At 50.3% G+C, this 14,744-nt stretch overlaps 5 protein-coding genes across 5 annotated transcripts; 1 reads left to right on the top strand and 4 right to left on the bottom strand.

Annotated features, from left to right (window-relative positions):
• The first annotated feature begins 17 nt into the window (after positions 1 to 17).
• catA (catalase catA) lies at positions 18 to 2,707 on the top strand. The gene is made up of 3 exons (XM_015546647.1): positions 18 to 361; positions 421 to 733; positions 789 to 2,707. The coding sequence occupies exons 1-3, from the start codon at positions 125 to 127 to the stop codon at positions 2,480 to 2,482; spliced, it is 2,244 nt and encodes a 747-aa protein (XP_015411066.1). The 5' UTR covers positions 18 to 124; the 3' UTR covers positions 2,483 to 2,707.
• A 247-nt stretch (positions 2,708 to 2,954) lies between these two features.
• On the bottom strand, positions 2,955 to 6,096 carry ANOM_001389 (F-box domain protein; the record flags this gene model as incomplete). Its single annotated transcript, XM_015546646.1, has 2 exons — positions 2,955 to 3,796; positions 3,861 to 6,096. The coding sequence occupies 2 exons, from the start codon at positions 6,094 to 6,096 to the stop codon at positions 2,955 to 2,957; spliced, it is 3,078 nt and encodes a 1,025-aa protein (XP_015411102.1).
• A 2,506-nt stretch (positions 6,097 to 8,602) lies between these two features.
• On the bottom strand, positions 8,603 to 9,883 carry ANOM_001388 (Mpv17/PMP22 family protein; the record flags this gene model as incomplete). The annotated part of the gene is made up of 4 exons (XM_015546645.1): positions 8,603 to 8,935; positions 9,018 to 9,338; positions 9,602 to 9,741; positions 9,831 to 9,883. Coding segments are annotated over 3 exons (603 nt in total), but the record flags the coding sequence as incomplete, so codon positions are not given.
• Positions 9,884 to 10,430: 547 nt separating this feature from the next.
• On the bottom strand, positions 10,431 to 12,021 carry ANOM_001387 (putative iron-sulfur cluster-binding protein; the record flags this gene model as incomplete). Its single annotated transcript, XM_015546644.1, has 6 exons — positions 10,431 to 10,486; positions 10,546 to 10,671; positions 10,750 to 10,793; positions 10,853 to 11,177; positions 11,230 to 11,701; positions 11,764 to 12,021. The coding sequence occupies 6 exons, from the start codon at positions 12,019 to 12,021 to the stop codon at positions 10,431 to 10,433; spliced, it is 1,281 nt and encodes a 426-aa protein (XP_015411098.1).
• A 473-nt stretch (positions 12,022 to 12,494) lies between these two features.
• On the bottom strand, positions 12,495 to 13,718 carry ANOM_001386 (aromatic ring-hydroxylating oxygenase subunit alpha; the record flags this gene model as incomplete). The annotated part of the gene is made up of 5 exons (XM_015546643.1): positions 12,495 to 12,622; positions 12,675 to 13,090; positions 13,146 to 13,327; positions 13,426 to 13,578; positions 13,644 to 13,718. The coding sequence occupies 5 exons, from the start codon at positions 13,716 to 13,718 to the stop codon at positions 12,495 to 12,497; spliced, it is 954 nt and encodes a 317-aa protein (XP_015411099.1).
• Between the last annotated feature and the right edge of the window lie 1,026 nt (positions 13,719 to 14,744).

Raw genomic sequence — 14,744 nt, 5'->3', positions numbered from 1 at the left:
CATGGCCATGATATACGTCTTTCTATCATGCAAGTAATGACTGTTTCATGAACATACTCTGTATCCCACCTTAATCTCTCTCTGACTAGCTATCTCATCATCCCTAATCCATTCAACCCCAATCATGGCCAACATTGTGGCTGGGGGCCTCCACAAGGTCCAGGAAGCAGTGCAGGGCGCCGCTTCAAAGGATAAGAAGCTAGTTGATCTAGCACCCGACACCCACGATGTACAGTCCAGCAAGGAGCCACTGACCACCGACCATGGCGTGCGCATCAGCGATACGGACCACTGGCTGAAGGAGGTGAATGATAACCACACCGGGCCGATGATGCTGGAGGACCAGATTGCACGAGAGAAGGTACGATTCCCCGGATCGGCGTCAATCAGAGGTAGATCTTTGGGTTAACCGCAATCCAGATCCATCGCTTCGACCATGAGCGCATTCCCGAGAGAGTCGTCCATGCGCGTGGCACCGCTGCATTTGGAAACTTCAAGCTCCACGAGAGCGCTGAGGATGTATCTTATGCTGGTATTTTGACGGATACCTCCCGGAACACTCCGGTTTTCCTTCGTTTCTCCACGGTCCAAGGTAGTAAGGGAAGTGCCGACACGGTCCGTGACGTTCGTGGGTTTGCCGTGAAATTCTACACCGACGAGGGAAACTGGGATCTCGTTGGAAACAACATCCCCGTCTTCTTCATCCAAGATGCGATCAAATTCCCGGATTTCGGTACGTATCTCTTCCCAGCGAAGGGAGTGGACGATTCAAAAACTAACAGCAATAGTCCATGCCGTCAAGCCCGAGCCGCATAACGAAGTGCCTCAGGCCCAAACGGCTCATAACAACTTCTGGGACTTTGTCTATCTTCACCCGGAAGCCACCCATATGTTCATGTGGGCCATGTCTGATCGGGCCATTCCTCGGTCATACCGTATGATGCAGGGCTTCGGAGTCAACACATTCAGTCTCATCAACAAGGAAGGAAAGCGCCATTTCGTGAAATTCCACTTCATCCCCCACTTGGGAGTGCACTCATTGGTATGGGACGAAGCCCTGAAATTGGCCGGCCAGGATCCCGATTTCCATCGCAAAGACCTCATGGAGGCCATTGATAACGGCGCATACCCGAAATGGGACTTCGCTATCCAAGTCATCCCCGAGGAGAAGCAGGATGACTTCGAGTTTGACATCTTCGACGCGACAAAGATCTGGCCCGAGGAACTCGTGCCCCTGCGCGTCATCGGTGAACTGGAACTGAACCGCAACGTCGATGAGTTCTTCCCTCAAACCGAGCAAGTCGCATTCTGCACCAGCCACATCGTCCCCGGCATTGACTTCAGTGACGACCCGCTCCTCCAGGGCCGGAACTTCTCCTACTTCGACACCCAGATCAGTCGACTGGGCATCAACTGGGAAGAAATCCCCATCAACCGCCCCGTCTGCCCCGTCCTGAACCACAACCGAGACGGCGCCAAACGCCACCGCATCGCCCAGGGCACCGTCAACTACTGGCCGAACCGGTTCGAGGCCGGACGCCCTGCCCCAGTCGAACAGGGTGGCTTCGCGTCCTACCCCGCGAAGCTGAACGGGATCAAGAAGCGCGGCCTGAGCCCCAAGTTCCGCGAGCACCACAACCAGGCCCAGCTCTTCTACAACTCGCTCTCCGAGCACGAGAAGGTCCACGTCAAGAAAGCCCTCGGCTTCGAACTGGACCATTGCGACGACCCCCTCGTCTACGAGCGTCTCGCCGGCCACCGTCTCGCCGAGATCGATCTCCCTCTCGCCCAGCAGGTCGCCGAGCTCGTCGGCGCCCCCGTTCCCGACAAGGCGCTCCGCCCGAACCACGGAAAGCGCAGCAAGCACCTCTCGCAGACCGAGTTCCCGGGCAAGCAGCCGACGATCGCCAGTCGCCGGGTTGCCATCATTATCGGCGACGGCTACGACCCCGTCGCCTTCAACGGGCTCAAGGGCGCGATCAAGGCGGCAGGAGCCTTGCCGTTCGTCATTGGCACCAAACGGTCGCCTATCTATGCCGATGGCGAGGACAAGTCGTCCTCCAAGGGCGTGATCCCCGACCACCAGTATGATGGACAGCGCTCCACGATGTTCGACGCCACCTTCATCCCTGGCGGTCCGCACATCGAAAGCCTCAAGGCCAATGGCCAGATCCGGTACTGGATCATCGAGACGTTCGGTCACCTCAAGGCTCTGGGCGCCACTGGCGAAGCGGCGGCTTTCATCAAGGAGGCGCTGGGCTCCTCACTTCATGTGAAGGTCGCTACGCCCGACCATCCCCAGCCGGTTGAGTGGTATGGTATTGTCACGGCTGGGAAGATCCAGAAACCCGAGAGCTTCAAGGAAGGCATCCAGATTGTCAAGGACGCGAAGGATTTCATCAGCACTTTCTTCTACCAGATCAGTCAGCACCGGAACTACAAGCGTGAGCTGGATGGTCTTGCCTCGACGGTTGCATTCTAATTGCTTTCGTGCTTGCTTGGGGGCACGGAGGGCTGTGTTGAAAGGCAAAATTGGTGTTTTTTAGTCAATGTCATCTTTGTAATGAACTGTGTTTCTATTTTGTGGATGGTCAGAATGTACGCTAATATAAGTCATGAAAATACTCCATTCTAATTGTATCAATGGTGAAAACCAAACGGCATCGAAAGGCAGTTTATCAATGTTCTCTTGAGGTATCTAATATACAACATCTTTGATATGCAGGAAAGAGACGTAAGAAAGGATCGTACATAGTGGGTATCATAATCTGGTACAGCGACAAGCTCGGGCTGAAGCGATGTGGGGGAACAAATGTTTCATAATCAAAAACGGCGCACGGCGCCTCTACTTTCAAAACGGCGTGATAGAGTTCGTTGTAAGTCATACAACCCAATGAAAATAAAATCGAAATGAGTGTACAAGCGATATGCTTCGTCATGGCGAGTATTGGCTTTCAGGCCCATCTCCAGACAGAATTGATGGATTCTGGGCTGGCGATGACCGAGGATAAGATACTGTTACTGCGATATGCTCGCATAGGAACGACATTGTTGTTGCGTTGGTAATTCTGGTGCTCTCTGATAAGAAGAGATACGGCAGCATTCGCGTTGATCCCTTCGCCGCTATCGGTAACTTTCAGCGCCCATTTGGCGTCTTCTTCTTGGAAACCCAGCTCCCGCACCATCATGTCAATAGCCTGATCCACAGGATCGCGGACCTGAGGTTGTTGGTACGGGGCAAGGGGCGGTCGGGACTTGACTGCATATTGACTGCTCGACGGTCCACAATACGCAACGTAAGACGCCATCGTGGGTGGTGCAGGCATTGGTGGACGTTGCTCGTATGGCTCACCTTCAAGGCGGCTCATGATGAAGGAATATTTGGAGATGGGGCGTTCGTCTGAAAATGAGTGGGGGCCTGCGTTCATTGGCCGTCTCGGTTGGGTTCGTAGCTGGTCAGCGTAGGCTGCCTGTCTCCGACGTTCATTTTCTAGTTGAAGCTGGGCCGCTCTTGCATTGGCACTTGCCGGCGAGCCGGTGTCATTAGAAGAAGGGGAAGTGTCCTCTGACGTTCGTGGAGACCATTGACATGGACTTTCACACCGTGACCTATAGACTTTCGAAACCGCTTCCTTGAGAAAGGCCGAGCGACTGACCCCAGACTCGGAAGACTCCCACTTGGTCAAACCGATAGACTGGGCTCTTCTCAAAGTCGCCGCACAGCCTCCGGGGCCGGTCGAGGCCATGTTCAGAACTGCTGAAGGGCCAAGTGTGAGAACATAGTACGTCCATTCCTCTATTCGACATATTAGCTTGACTGAGAGGAAAATGGCAGGAGAGAAAAAAAAAAAGGTACTGACCTAGCACAGCTGCCGCCCTGGCAGTGTCCTGTTCTGTTACTCGATGACCTGCAAATATGCCGGCTTCACGGGCTTCTTTGCATCTTCCATGGATTGGTTGAAGGAGCACGCCCAAGCAGGTCCACATCTCAGTCATATAGTACAGTTGATCGTTTGATAGTCCGCCTTTGTTACCATGCCCAAACCCTGTCGGAGGTTCGAACAGAATGTCATACATGCCGAATGGCTCAGTAACCGACGCCGTGGCCCCATGCTTGCGGCCGCTCACAGCCATAGCACCCCCGTTCAGCCAGTCCACCTGACCCACGATATCACCCTCTCGGCTCTTCCCACTACCAAAAATACGACAAAACGTCCAGATTCTCCAAAGGGCATCATCAATTTCCTTGGCGCACGCATCATCTTTGCCTGTAAGACCGCGGATCGTTTCCTGACGCAGAAACGTTTCACACCGAGTTAAAATGAGCAATTTGAGTTGAGCAAGCGTATAGATATCTTGAGCATAGCGCTGAAGATACAGAGCAGGGGTGTATTCTGGGACTGGGCTGTCGGGGTCCACCAGGATCTGCCATTCGGTACTCCATGGCGGGCTCATTTCGCGTAGCTCCCACGCGGGAGGGGACATTGTGAAGACAGCGCCTTTGATAAGTTCTAATTCATGATCTTTGAAAACACGATAGAACTGTCTGGAAATGATGGCAAGACGAAAAAGATCGTCAAGCGAGCCCACTTCGCGTAAAAAGGCAAGGACCACCTTGTCAGGCAGGTTCCCAGGCATGTGTAAGGTAGGCAGGTAATCTGAGATTGTAGGCTTCCTGTGAGGTTCCGGGGCGCCACCGTCGAGCTCATAGACCATTTCCGGGAGCTCCGCTATCTCCATTTGGTGAGACACATTATTAGAAACGGAAACCGTTATCTTGCTTTTAGACACAAAAAACTTCTCCTTGAAAATAACTTGATCCGGTGATTTTTCGCGTTGCGAAGCCTCCACCTTCTCGGGACGTTGAATGGCTTCCTTTTCTGTACTGGGCTCTATTTCCTGGATTGGTGAGCAGGCGGTTTTGGTCCCCTTTACCTGCAGCCGCGGAAGCTGCATCCGCAGCTCCCTTTCAATGGACTGGGATAGAGGCTCCAAGATCTGGTTCGGATTTGGGAAGCTTGGCAGGCCTGCCATGTCGTCTTTGCTCTTACATTCTTTGCAGTCGGAGTCCTCCGGGATACGAACGGCTGAAGACCCCGCCTCCGATCTCATATTCGGGCTGCTCCACGACCGGGCATGTAGATGGCTGTATTTTCTGCTAAAACCTGACAAATGGAAATTGAAAGCCCCCTTGTTCTTCCTTGCCCTTTCGTCTTCACGTGCCTCAACTTTTCGTTTTGGTCGCATATCGGTTGGCGGTTGCGGTGCTGGGCGCGACGGGATCATCTCCATTTTGCCTCTGCTAATTTGTAGTGGCTCGTTCAGTAAGTGTAAAGGGACTGTAGGTGAATCTGCTCTAAGACCGGAGAGAGTGTTCTCCAAGTCCTCTGCTGCCACTGAGAGCCTTGACTTCCCACTCTGAGGGCTAGCGGATGTAGAGGTACGGATTTTAGGTGGATCTTTATGACGGACAGAGAGTGGGGTCAGCCGAATGGCGGGCTCAAGTGGGAGAGGCTTATTCCTCAACTCGGCTGCAGAGAGCTTTTTTACCAAGGGGCGAGAAGGCGGCCGTCGGATTGACGCCAGATCGTCAAAGACTCCTGCGTCAGCGGGGGAGACTATCGAAAATGTATCAGCCCGCTTTTTAGTGGACCCTGGGGATCCAGAGTCCAGACTTGTTGCCGATGATCTCCGACTGTAGCACGAGGAACCCTCCGGCGAGGACGATGAGCAGGAACCAGCTTTCTGTCCTACATCGTCAGCGTGGGGTCTGGGATCAGTGGAATGCTGTGTTTCGGCGGATGACAGAGATAAGGATGTCGCTGGCGTCATAGTGCTTATCGGGGACACGAGTGAGAAATGCGATGAGAGTTCGGGGAAAAAGCGAGCCCAGTGGTTTCCTGACTTCCGATCCTGTCGTGGATCCGACACGGGGGAAATGGATCCATCGTCGCTCTCGAGGTCGTCTTCTGCATCAAACCAGCACACGTTATTCGCATAATCACTTGCGAAACCCTCGCGCTTCGCTCCCATCGGTGTCTTGTACGACACTGGGGCAGACGAGGCAAGTCCACCTTGCGAGCTTAGTATGCCCATCTTGTGAAGGTCTATGAATAGTTGGATAGAGGCTTTGAAGGTGTAGGTCGTGTTTTTCCCCTCCTTAAAACGACTTGGCGTGTCTGATGCTCCCGTGGCGATGGTACAATCAGACAAACCAGACTCCCGGGTCTTTTCCCACCCAGTACATTGGTCTTCGTTGGACACTTGGAAATCGTCTTTGTTGTTTCCAAGAATGACAATCTTACCAATCGCGGTTCCGCCGGCGTCGCAACAGATGGTGAGTCCAGTCTATGGCCAGTCCAGGTCAAAGGATTTCCCCCTCTATGTCCAACCTGAAGTCGATGTCTGCAAAACGTCCCGGGTCCCAGAAGGGGATGCAAATGGACGGAGATAATGCAATGCAGGTAATCACACGCGAACCGATTCTTTGTCAGGGCTTCAATGGCTAATTGACCTTGAAGAACCTTGTGACAAGCGTAGACAAAGACCCGCGGAGGCCACCTGCGGGGGATTGGTTAGCACAATCCTGGCCGTGGAAGCGTCGGTTGCGCAGGAGAAGATCCAACGAACCAGTTAGCTCGCGGGGGTGGAAACGGACAAAAAGTGACCCTAGGGAGGGAGTTACGAACAATTTGCGGGAGAGATGGGGAGAGATGAGGTGGTGCGAACTTATATCGAATGTGGCACTATAGCGTCTTATCGCCTTGGGTTTGGGTCAAAGTGTGCCCCATGGTCCACAATTGTAATAGGAATAGGTTTGAACTTTCTCTGGGAATGCAGTTCAACCGTCTTCGCTGCAGAGAGGGACATGATGTGATCTAATTATGGGGGTACCTGGAATGACACTTGAGCCACTGGGCTGACGCCCATGTACATTTTGGAGAATGCGAATGGGGGGGACTAATTTGGGTCCACTCGGGCTAATGCACGGAGAGATTTTAGTCTTTTTTCCTTCGGAGGGTCACGAGTGACACATCCACGAGTGGGTTACGATACAGCACCCGTACCGTACACGATCTATTTCGGTCTCACTCAACTTCAAGGTTCGGTCGGAGAGTCTCCCCCCAGAAAGAATTATAAAAGAAGACATTAATCTTCTTTGTCTGACGATAAACTTAGTAACCCTTTTGCCATGGCATGAGTCTCCGTCCACGATGATGAGCAATTCCTTCTCATCCCCAACCCCCTCTTCCCAGGAGAAGTTGCATGGCAATGGATCGGCATACCAGTTCGTATCAAACAGAGCGAGTGCTAAATCAAGATACAGAGTAAGTTTGCCTTGGATAGGTTGTTGATCCTCTCGCCGGGGCTGTGCCACGCCGCCGACCATGCAGTTTTCTTCACACTGGCCCAGGGAAATGGTCTTATCATTCATGCAATAGCAATTAATTTATTCCGATATTGTTTCTGTTAATAGTAATTTTACTCTTTCCCCTCTTGATTTTTCTAAATGTCGGTAATGAGTGCAATTTGAGAGGGTTAATCAGTTATGATCATGCTTGACTCTTGCTGACCCAAATGACTACCCACCAGCCTCCAATAATCTTTTGAATCTCATGCAAGGGAAACACGTTCTTTTTCATTCACTGGATTCCCCCAAACAGGCAACTCGTCTTTCTTTTCTTTTTCCCTCCCTTTTTTTTCATGAGCTTCTAGGGTGAAAACAGCGTAACCTCGTGCAGAATAGTGGTAATCTGTAATGTGACCGGGGTCTTTCGTCCGGCCCTGTCTCATGCAGCTTACGCTGGGAATTCGCGTCCCATATCCATGCCCTGGGCCATTCCTGCTGTACAGTAATTAAACACTTTATTAAACACTTTATTAAACACTTTATTAAACACTTTCTTGTACTACTGTAGACGACGACTATTGAATGTCAAACTCTTGGCCTTCTCGAGTCTCCCTTCACCGAGTCCTCCACCCATCATTTGAGTTAGGGTTTGTGGGCAAACCCCAGGCCCGAACCACATCAGATAGCAAAGAAGGTAGAATGTGGGTAAAGATCAGCCCGACTGGTTCTTTGTTGTACGCCTTGCCCACCTGTTCCCTTCCCGCCATTTGGATGTTCCCGAGGAATGTTCGGAGCAAGCTGATCTGCTTACTCGAAGGCATGTCGCAACGGGAGAGCTGTGCCTCGTAGGCTGACTCGGGAGTTATGTTCCGCTCCGGTATGTGTTCACATAGCAAGTTGTACGGCAGCGCCCTTGATGATGGTACATGTCAGGGCCCGCTCAAGGGAGGCGGTTTCATGTGGGGTGAGATAATTCCTGATCCTGATCGTCCAGACTATCTTGCTTTTCCCTTTCTTTGTTGGCTGGAAGTTAAGTTTCTTGAGTTTCTCCCGAGACATGTCTTTCTTCCCATGTCTGACTGGCTCACTCCCTCGATTGAGATAGTACTAGCGTTGGGGGGGCAGATACAAAAAACGTGGCAATTTCGCTCAACCTAGTCGATTCTGTTCATTTCGGTGAGCTGCCGACGATGCAGCAAGGTGTCGCTCACTATCTACTATCATGATCATCCTCAACCCCGCTCGGCCCCTTCACACTATTACGTCTTTCCTGCCCCAATTCTTTAGTCGCAGATGGGTTCCACCAACACATTTATTATCTGGTCATCCCAGCCATTTCCCAAAAAGTAGATACCACTTCGCCTACTAGTATATTCGGATCCGGCACACAATGCGTCGGATCCCACGGCAAAACGCCCCAGCGCCGCCGCCCAGTTACCCCGACATCAAGCTCAAGTAAACAGCCCAGACGACCCCGAAGACACTCCCAACCAACAGTCGCTTCTCTGCTGGGACCACAGTAAAATTCAGAATGGAGACCAATGGCCATAGCTTGAATCCCGCGATCAGGAGGGGCCAGAAATCCTATCCCACCAGCGTAAGTCAGTCAGCCAAAAGCAATGTCTCCACCAAGCCATGGGAGTGAGTGCTATCGGGATATACGGACATTGCGAATCTGGGCCATCAGGACATCATATTCCTGCCCGCGCAGCAGGCCCATGGTCAAACTGAAAAGCACGGTAGCCCAGGCGCCACCGACGACCTGGTCGATCACGATCTTTGCCACCGTGTTCTTGACATTTAACTTCTTTTGTTTGGGCTGGTCCGCCTTTTCGGTCTTTGACTTGGTGACGGCGGCCTCCGACTCGTTAGGATGGCCTGGAAGGACCGATTCCAGACCCTCCAACCACAGGAAGGTCATGGGGGACATCACAAAGGCACATGTTGTGAATTGAAACAGTGTTTGCAGATCCAGTTCGAACGGTTTCTATGGAAGTGTTTGAAGCTATCCGGCGCGCATCATGGAGAGAGTGCTGATGCATAATCATTCAATGCATATAACTCCGACCATGGCGCCGATTAGCGAATCAAGCCGTCAGCCCATTTTTTTTCTTTCTTTTATTAATAATTTTTTTCTTTTTGCCTTACTAGCCGCATGCATGAATTAATCCGGGATATTGGGGGCCAATTTGCTAAGGTGTCTTACCCTCTGCCCCCCCCGCCCCCATGTTACATGCGTATCCTACTTACCTCGTTTCTATATGACTGAATGCTCTGCGCCAGGACGTTCGACCCGGCATTAATCAGCGCAGCTTGTAGAGTGGCCTTCGCGATGGGCGGCAGCGCCATAATGACGGACGGTTCAGTGACAAGGGCCAACAGCCAACTAACTGCTTGGTAAATACGAAAAGTTAGCTGGATTTCCTCCTCGTAAACCCCGCCATGATCGATCATCACCGTTAATCGTCAAGCGACGTACGCTAAATACGAATTGCCGAAACGGGGGCAGAACACAGCCTTACTCGCCTTGGGCAATTTGATTGGCTCGATAACGTCGTTGGCGGAAACCTGGACGTTCGGGCCAAGCAGAATTGAAGAAAAGAAAAGAAAAGAAAAAGTCTGAAGGATTGATTTGCAACTGCCAGTTCCGCAGAGATACCCCGATATATTTAAGGATACGAGGGTCCGCCCTGTGCGGTCCGACGCGCTGGGGATGTGGAGTGGAAGTTGTTGGTGATCGTTCTAACGGCGCAATTTCAGTTGAGAGAAAGAGGAAGGTTTATACGTCCGATCACTGACTCGATGCTGATCTGATCGGTACGATCCACCGAGAGTTTTTCTCGAGGCTTTGCTTCTTTTCAGTCCCCCTCGGTAAGAGTAGAAGCAAGGTGTGAGTCTGAGACAACTCGAAATGATTAATTAATGAGCTATCTATTGACCAGATTGCAACAACGGTGCCAAGATTCCACTGATCCGTTCGGTACGGACGCTACACGTCTATCTAACCTGCGGAAATGCGGACGCGAACAATGAAAAATCAATCAACAAGAATAAAGAAAATCTCGAAACATACACCAGTTTACCATGCGAGATTTTTTCCTCGGAGCTCACTCGTACAGTCGAGTTCCTTGCAGACTGCCATAGATTATTAGCACACTCGGAACGCACACATATACGAGTTAGACGGTACTAACGTAGTTCAGCTTGCTGAAACCTGGAATTCTCCCGTTGCTTTCTCATCGCGGGAAACACTTCGGCTCCCTGCGCCTTTTCCAGCTTGATATGAGCTTCGAGGCAGTCGAGAATATTCTTCTGAGATTCTACCCAGGCGGAATTGATTCAGCGCTCATGGAGAACACAAAATCTCACACAAAAAGAAGGAAAGGAGAAGATATTACCTATTGCTTCAGTGTGAAGGCTTGGGGGCACGGATGCGAATGACCTTCAGGCCCGGTCAGTAGTCAGTTCGCGTTTTATCCTAACGCTGTGTCCCGAACGTACCCTTGATATTCTGTTTCTAGTTCCCGGGCTTTCTCCTCCAAAAGTCTGCTCAATTTCTCCGCAACCACCTGGGAATGGGAACCAACATCTTTCGAGCAGTACAGATCGTATCGGATTGCCGTTGTTTGTTCAGATACTGGTAAGAAGTTCAGTGCATACCACCATCCAGAGGACTGGATGGACTGGAAGGAGGTATTGGGGAAGAGCGAAAAGTGTTCTGATTTCGCCCTAGAGCGGCCCAAGATACTGATCACTTGGGATATATAGCTTTTATGCCCAATTGTATTCTCCAATTCGACAATGTCGATCAATTGCTTTGACCTGACTGCTAGGAAGTCAGAAACCAGACCAAGTAAAGGAGCAACAGATTAACTCACGCGCTATTTTCCAATTGAAATCTGCCTTGATTGTTTGCCCTGCTACCCAGGTGGATTGAGAGTCCAGTCTATTGTTGTTCGCAAAGGCATCTAAAAGACTTGTGTCGGCCGGCGAGATCCTTGGGCTAGCCTCAAGGTTAACGAACACAAATCCGGCTCCGTTCGTAACCGTATGGATGGCGAATAGGCTGTTCTGTGATCTGTCAAAGCCGGGAATATCATCGAAATGAGGAGCCTTGGTCAGCTCGCCGTAGGTGTTATAACTCCAGCCATGATATCGACAACCAAGCACCGCAGAAGACCCACATTCCTTCTTTGTGACTGTGTACGCTCTGTGACGACAGACATTGTGAAAAGCCCTAACTTTCCCATCTTTCCCTAAGATCAGAAAGATGGGAAACCCGGCCACCTCGTAAGACTGATAGTCACCAGCCTTCGCAAAGCGACTGCGATGGGAGAGACACAGCCATGTCTAGATGTTAAATTAGAGAGTGCATCTTTTAACGCAGTGGTCCAGTGATATATATAACTTACCTTACTGAATATTGCACGCTTCTCAAGCTCGAAAACATCCTTGCTCACCCACCAGCCTGCTGGGAAATCTGATTCTTTGGAGACTCCACGATTTTCCTCTTCCGTGACATCTGTATTAGTATCGAGGGTCTCGTATTTCCCAAGATTCACTAGCTTAGAGGTTGAAGTTGAGGTGTGTGGCCAGAACCTATATAGAAAAGCAATCCCAGCTAGCAGTGCAAGTAACGTGGGTGCTGTCGGGAAGGTGAACGCTTCCATGGTGATTCCAGTTTAAAGTATCTGAGAGCCTTCTAAACGAAAATTTGTCCCCGGAGCTTCCAGGAACTGGGGGATACCTATAAAAGGATTTTCTCGAGCACAAAGAGGACTTACATGATTCAGGGCTCGATGATCGTTGGCCTTCACCTCCGCATGCCTGCATATCTGTTATCACATCCTCCGAGGTTAGCCAGCAAATCGTGTTGACCGCTCATAAGATTGCCAGATTAGGATGAATTTTCCAGGTGCACTTGAAGTAACAGGTTCTCTGAATGTGACATATGATCTCGGTTAACGCATGGTTTTGCTCTTCCTCGAAGGTGAGGTTACATGGCATTTATAATCTCCGAATTTGATCAAGTATAACTACCAATAGATCATCTCGTAGAGCTTTGACTTTCGCAACAAAGGATAATCCAGGTAATCATAAGCATAAAGTTGCCAGAATGGGCTCCGCCTGCAGCTAGCTATTCTCATGCGGCCGCCGTAATTCGCTCCAGTCCCTTGTCTTGCTCTTGTGTCACTGAGGTGACACTCTCCTCCGCTATCTGATCTGCAGCATGCTGCTGGCACACCAACTCAAATACTCGGTCCTGGTAGACTGGGAGATGTTAGCGGTGGGGTTAGAAGCTTCGGACTTCTGTCGTACTCACAGGAGACACCGTTCTCTTTCTCCGGATTCAAAATCCCCTCACTGTAAACCCCTCTGCCAAGGTTATCCTGGGCTTTCTCGCAGAGCTCATAGTCCTCCATAGCTACCTGACGGACGAACTTGTAGTATTCTTTGAACTTCTCGCCGGATTCCATGTGGTAGTAGTCGAATTCCATCCGGGTGATATTTGGAGCTTCTGTTGGGCAAACCCGGAACGAAGACATCCCACCACCGTACACATTCAATGTACAGTTCGGGAAGAAATAGAGAAACAGGCCATCGTCTGGCTTATTGGGGTCTGCAATGTGCTGCGAAAAGTTCTGGTGATTGTGAACGGTGTAGAAGGTCGGCGGGTAGTAAATGGAGAACGATGGATGAGTGTATTGGCAATGAAGGCATTCTTGATATCCGTCGACCCTGCGGTTACGATATAAGCACGAATTCACTTGATATGTACTATCAGGGAGATTACATGGTCTTCCAGTTGAATCGGCCTTCGTATTTGATACTGTGTCTGTAGGGTAGTCTCGTAAAGTCCACTCTCTGCAACAATGGTTCCAGGTCCGGAAAATACTCATGAAAGCTGGGCGCTTCATCTGAGATGGTCGTGAAGATGAGGCCTGTTGGGGTTATATGGTACCGTAGTGGATTTTCCTGTTATCGTCAGACCAACACATACTATCAGGCAATACAGACCCCTCCTGGAATTTTCTGTCTAGGTATGCATCTAAAGTAAAGGACACGAGACGTACTGTTTTCGCACAAACCACCTGGAACTCGCCTGGTTCAGGTAGGGGAGAAGTGCCAGAGACTCTGAAAGCCAAAATAGGCTGTTGTGCAATCTCATACTCGATCTTTTCCCCGACGTTCTGAAACTTCGTCACAGGGCCAAGCAGATACCAAGACTGGGTCTATTAGCCACTTTCAAACCTCACAGATCCAAGGCCGACTGGCATGCCTTCATGAAAACAGCTCTTCGCTCAAGTTGGTAGAGCGGAGGGCTGCAGTACCAGGAAGCTGGCAAAGTGCGTGCAAGTTCGGACATTTTGCACAGTTTCGATATTAGTACCGGTGATAAGGAGAACAGGTGTACTTGCAAAACGGGAGCCATAATTATCCTGCCTTATATATTCTCCCATTGTTTCAGTGTGACTGATTGATCTGCGCAGAAGTACATCTCTTTGCTCTTCAATTGGACAGGCGTATCGTTGCCTGAATGGGCTATGGGATCCGAATCCCGCGGCCGCGGCTGCATTGTGTGTTGTACTCCTACAGGTATACGGCTTGATTGGGAACTTACAGCCTTCGGAGATGTGGTCAACTCCAAATACATTTCTCTTCTCTACTTCTGTGTTTCTAATTCTACATAAGTACATTCGACCCAAGTCGTAGTCGAGCACCGTAGTCCGCGTTGATGAGCGAGGCTTTGTATAAGACGGGTTGGTGTTGGCTACACAACGTACCAACACCATTGATTATCATATTAACTAGATAGTGAGAGCAGGCAGACGTCTACTAGACAGCATCAAAGCATTAGTGATGTGTCATGAAGCTATTGTTGTCATCAATGCCTCCGCAGTGGTAGTCACCTGGCACCGAGGTAGGGTTCGCTCCTTACCTAATGGTTTGGAGAGTGGCCAATGATGGATGACTTGAACAGATGATCTGTCTGTAGCTTTGGACCTACGAAGTAACGTAACATTCAGGCCTGGACGATACTCATAGACCTACATGTACTTTGAACCCGGAATGAGGAGAACCCAACACCTATCAATATAAATAGTTACAGTCCAATCCATTTATTTTCTGAGCTTCGAGTATTAATAGAAAAGATCCACTATATCTTAATAGCTTTATAAGAGGATAAACTTGTCTCGAACACATTCATAGTCTAGTTCACTTGTAAGGCTTGAGCGGCCATCAATTTCTAAACGGTTACATGAACCTCAGCTTCGTCCTGATGCATCACAGTGATCTACATAGCATCGATCCTAACGTAAGACGTGAGTAGTAATCCCATTCTGACAATTCAGAACCCGTGTCTCCCTGTTGTTGCAGGCAGAGTAACTTA

The sequence above is a fragment of the Aspergillus nomiae genome, assembly GCF_001204775.2.
Source record: "Aspergillus nomiae NRRL 13137 chromosome Unknown contig00018, whole genome shotgun sequence".
NCBI lineage: Eukaryota > Fungi > Ascomycota > Eurotiomycetes > Eurotiales > Aspergillaceae > Aspergillus > Aspergillus nomiae.
This window is presented reverse-complemented; position numbering and strand designations above follow the sequence as displayed.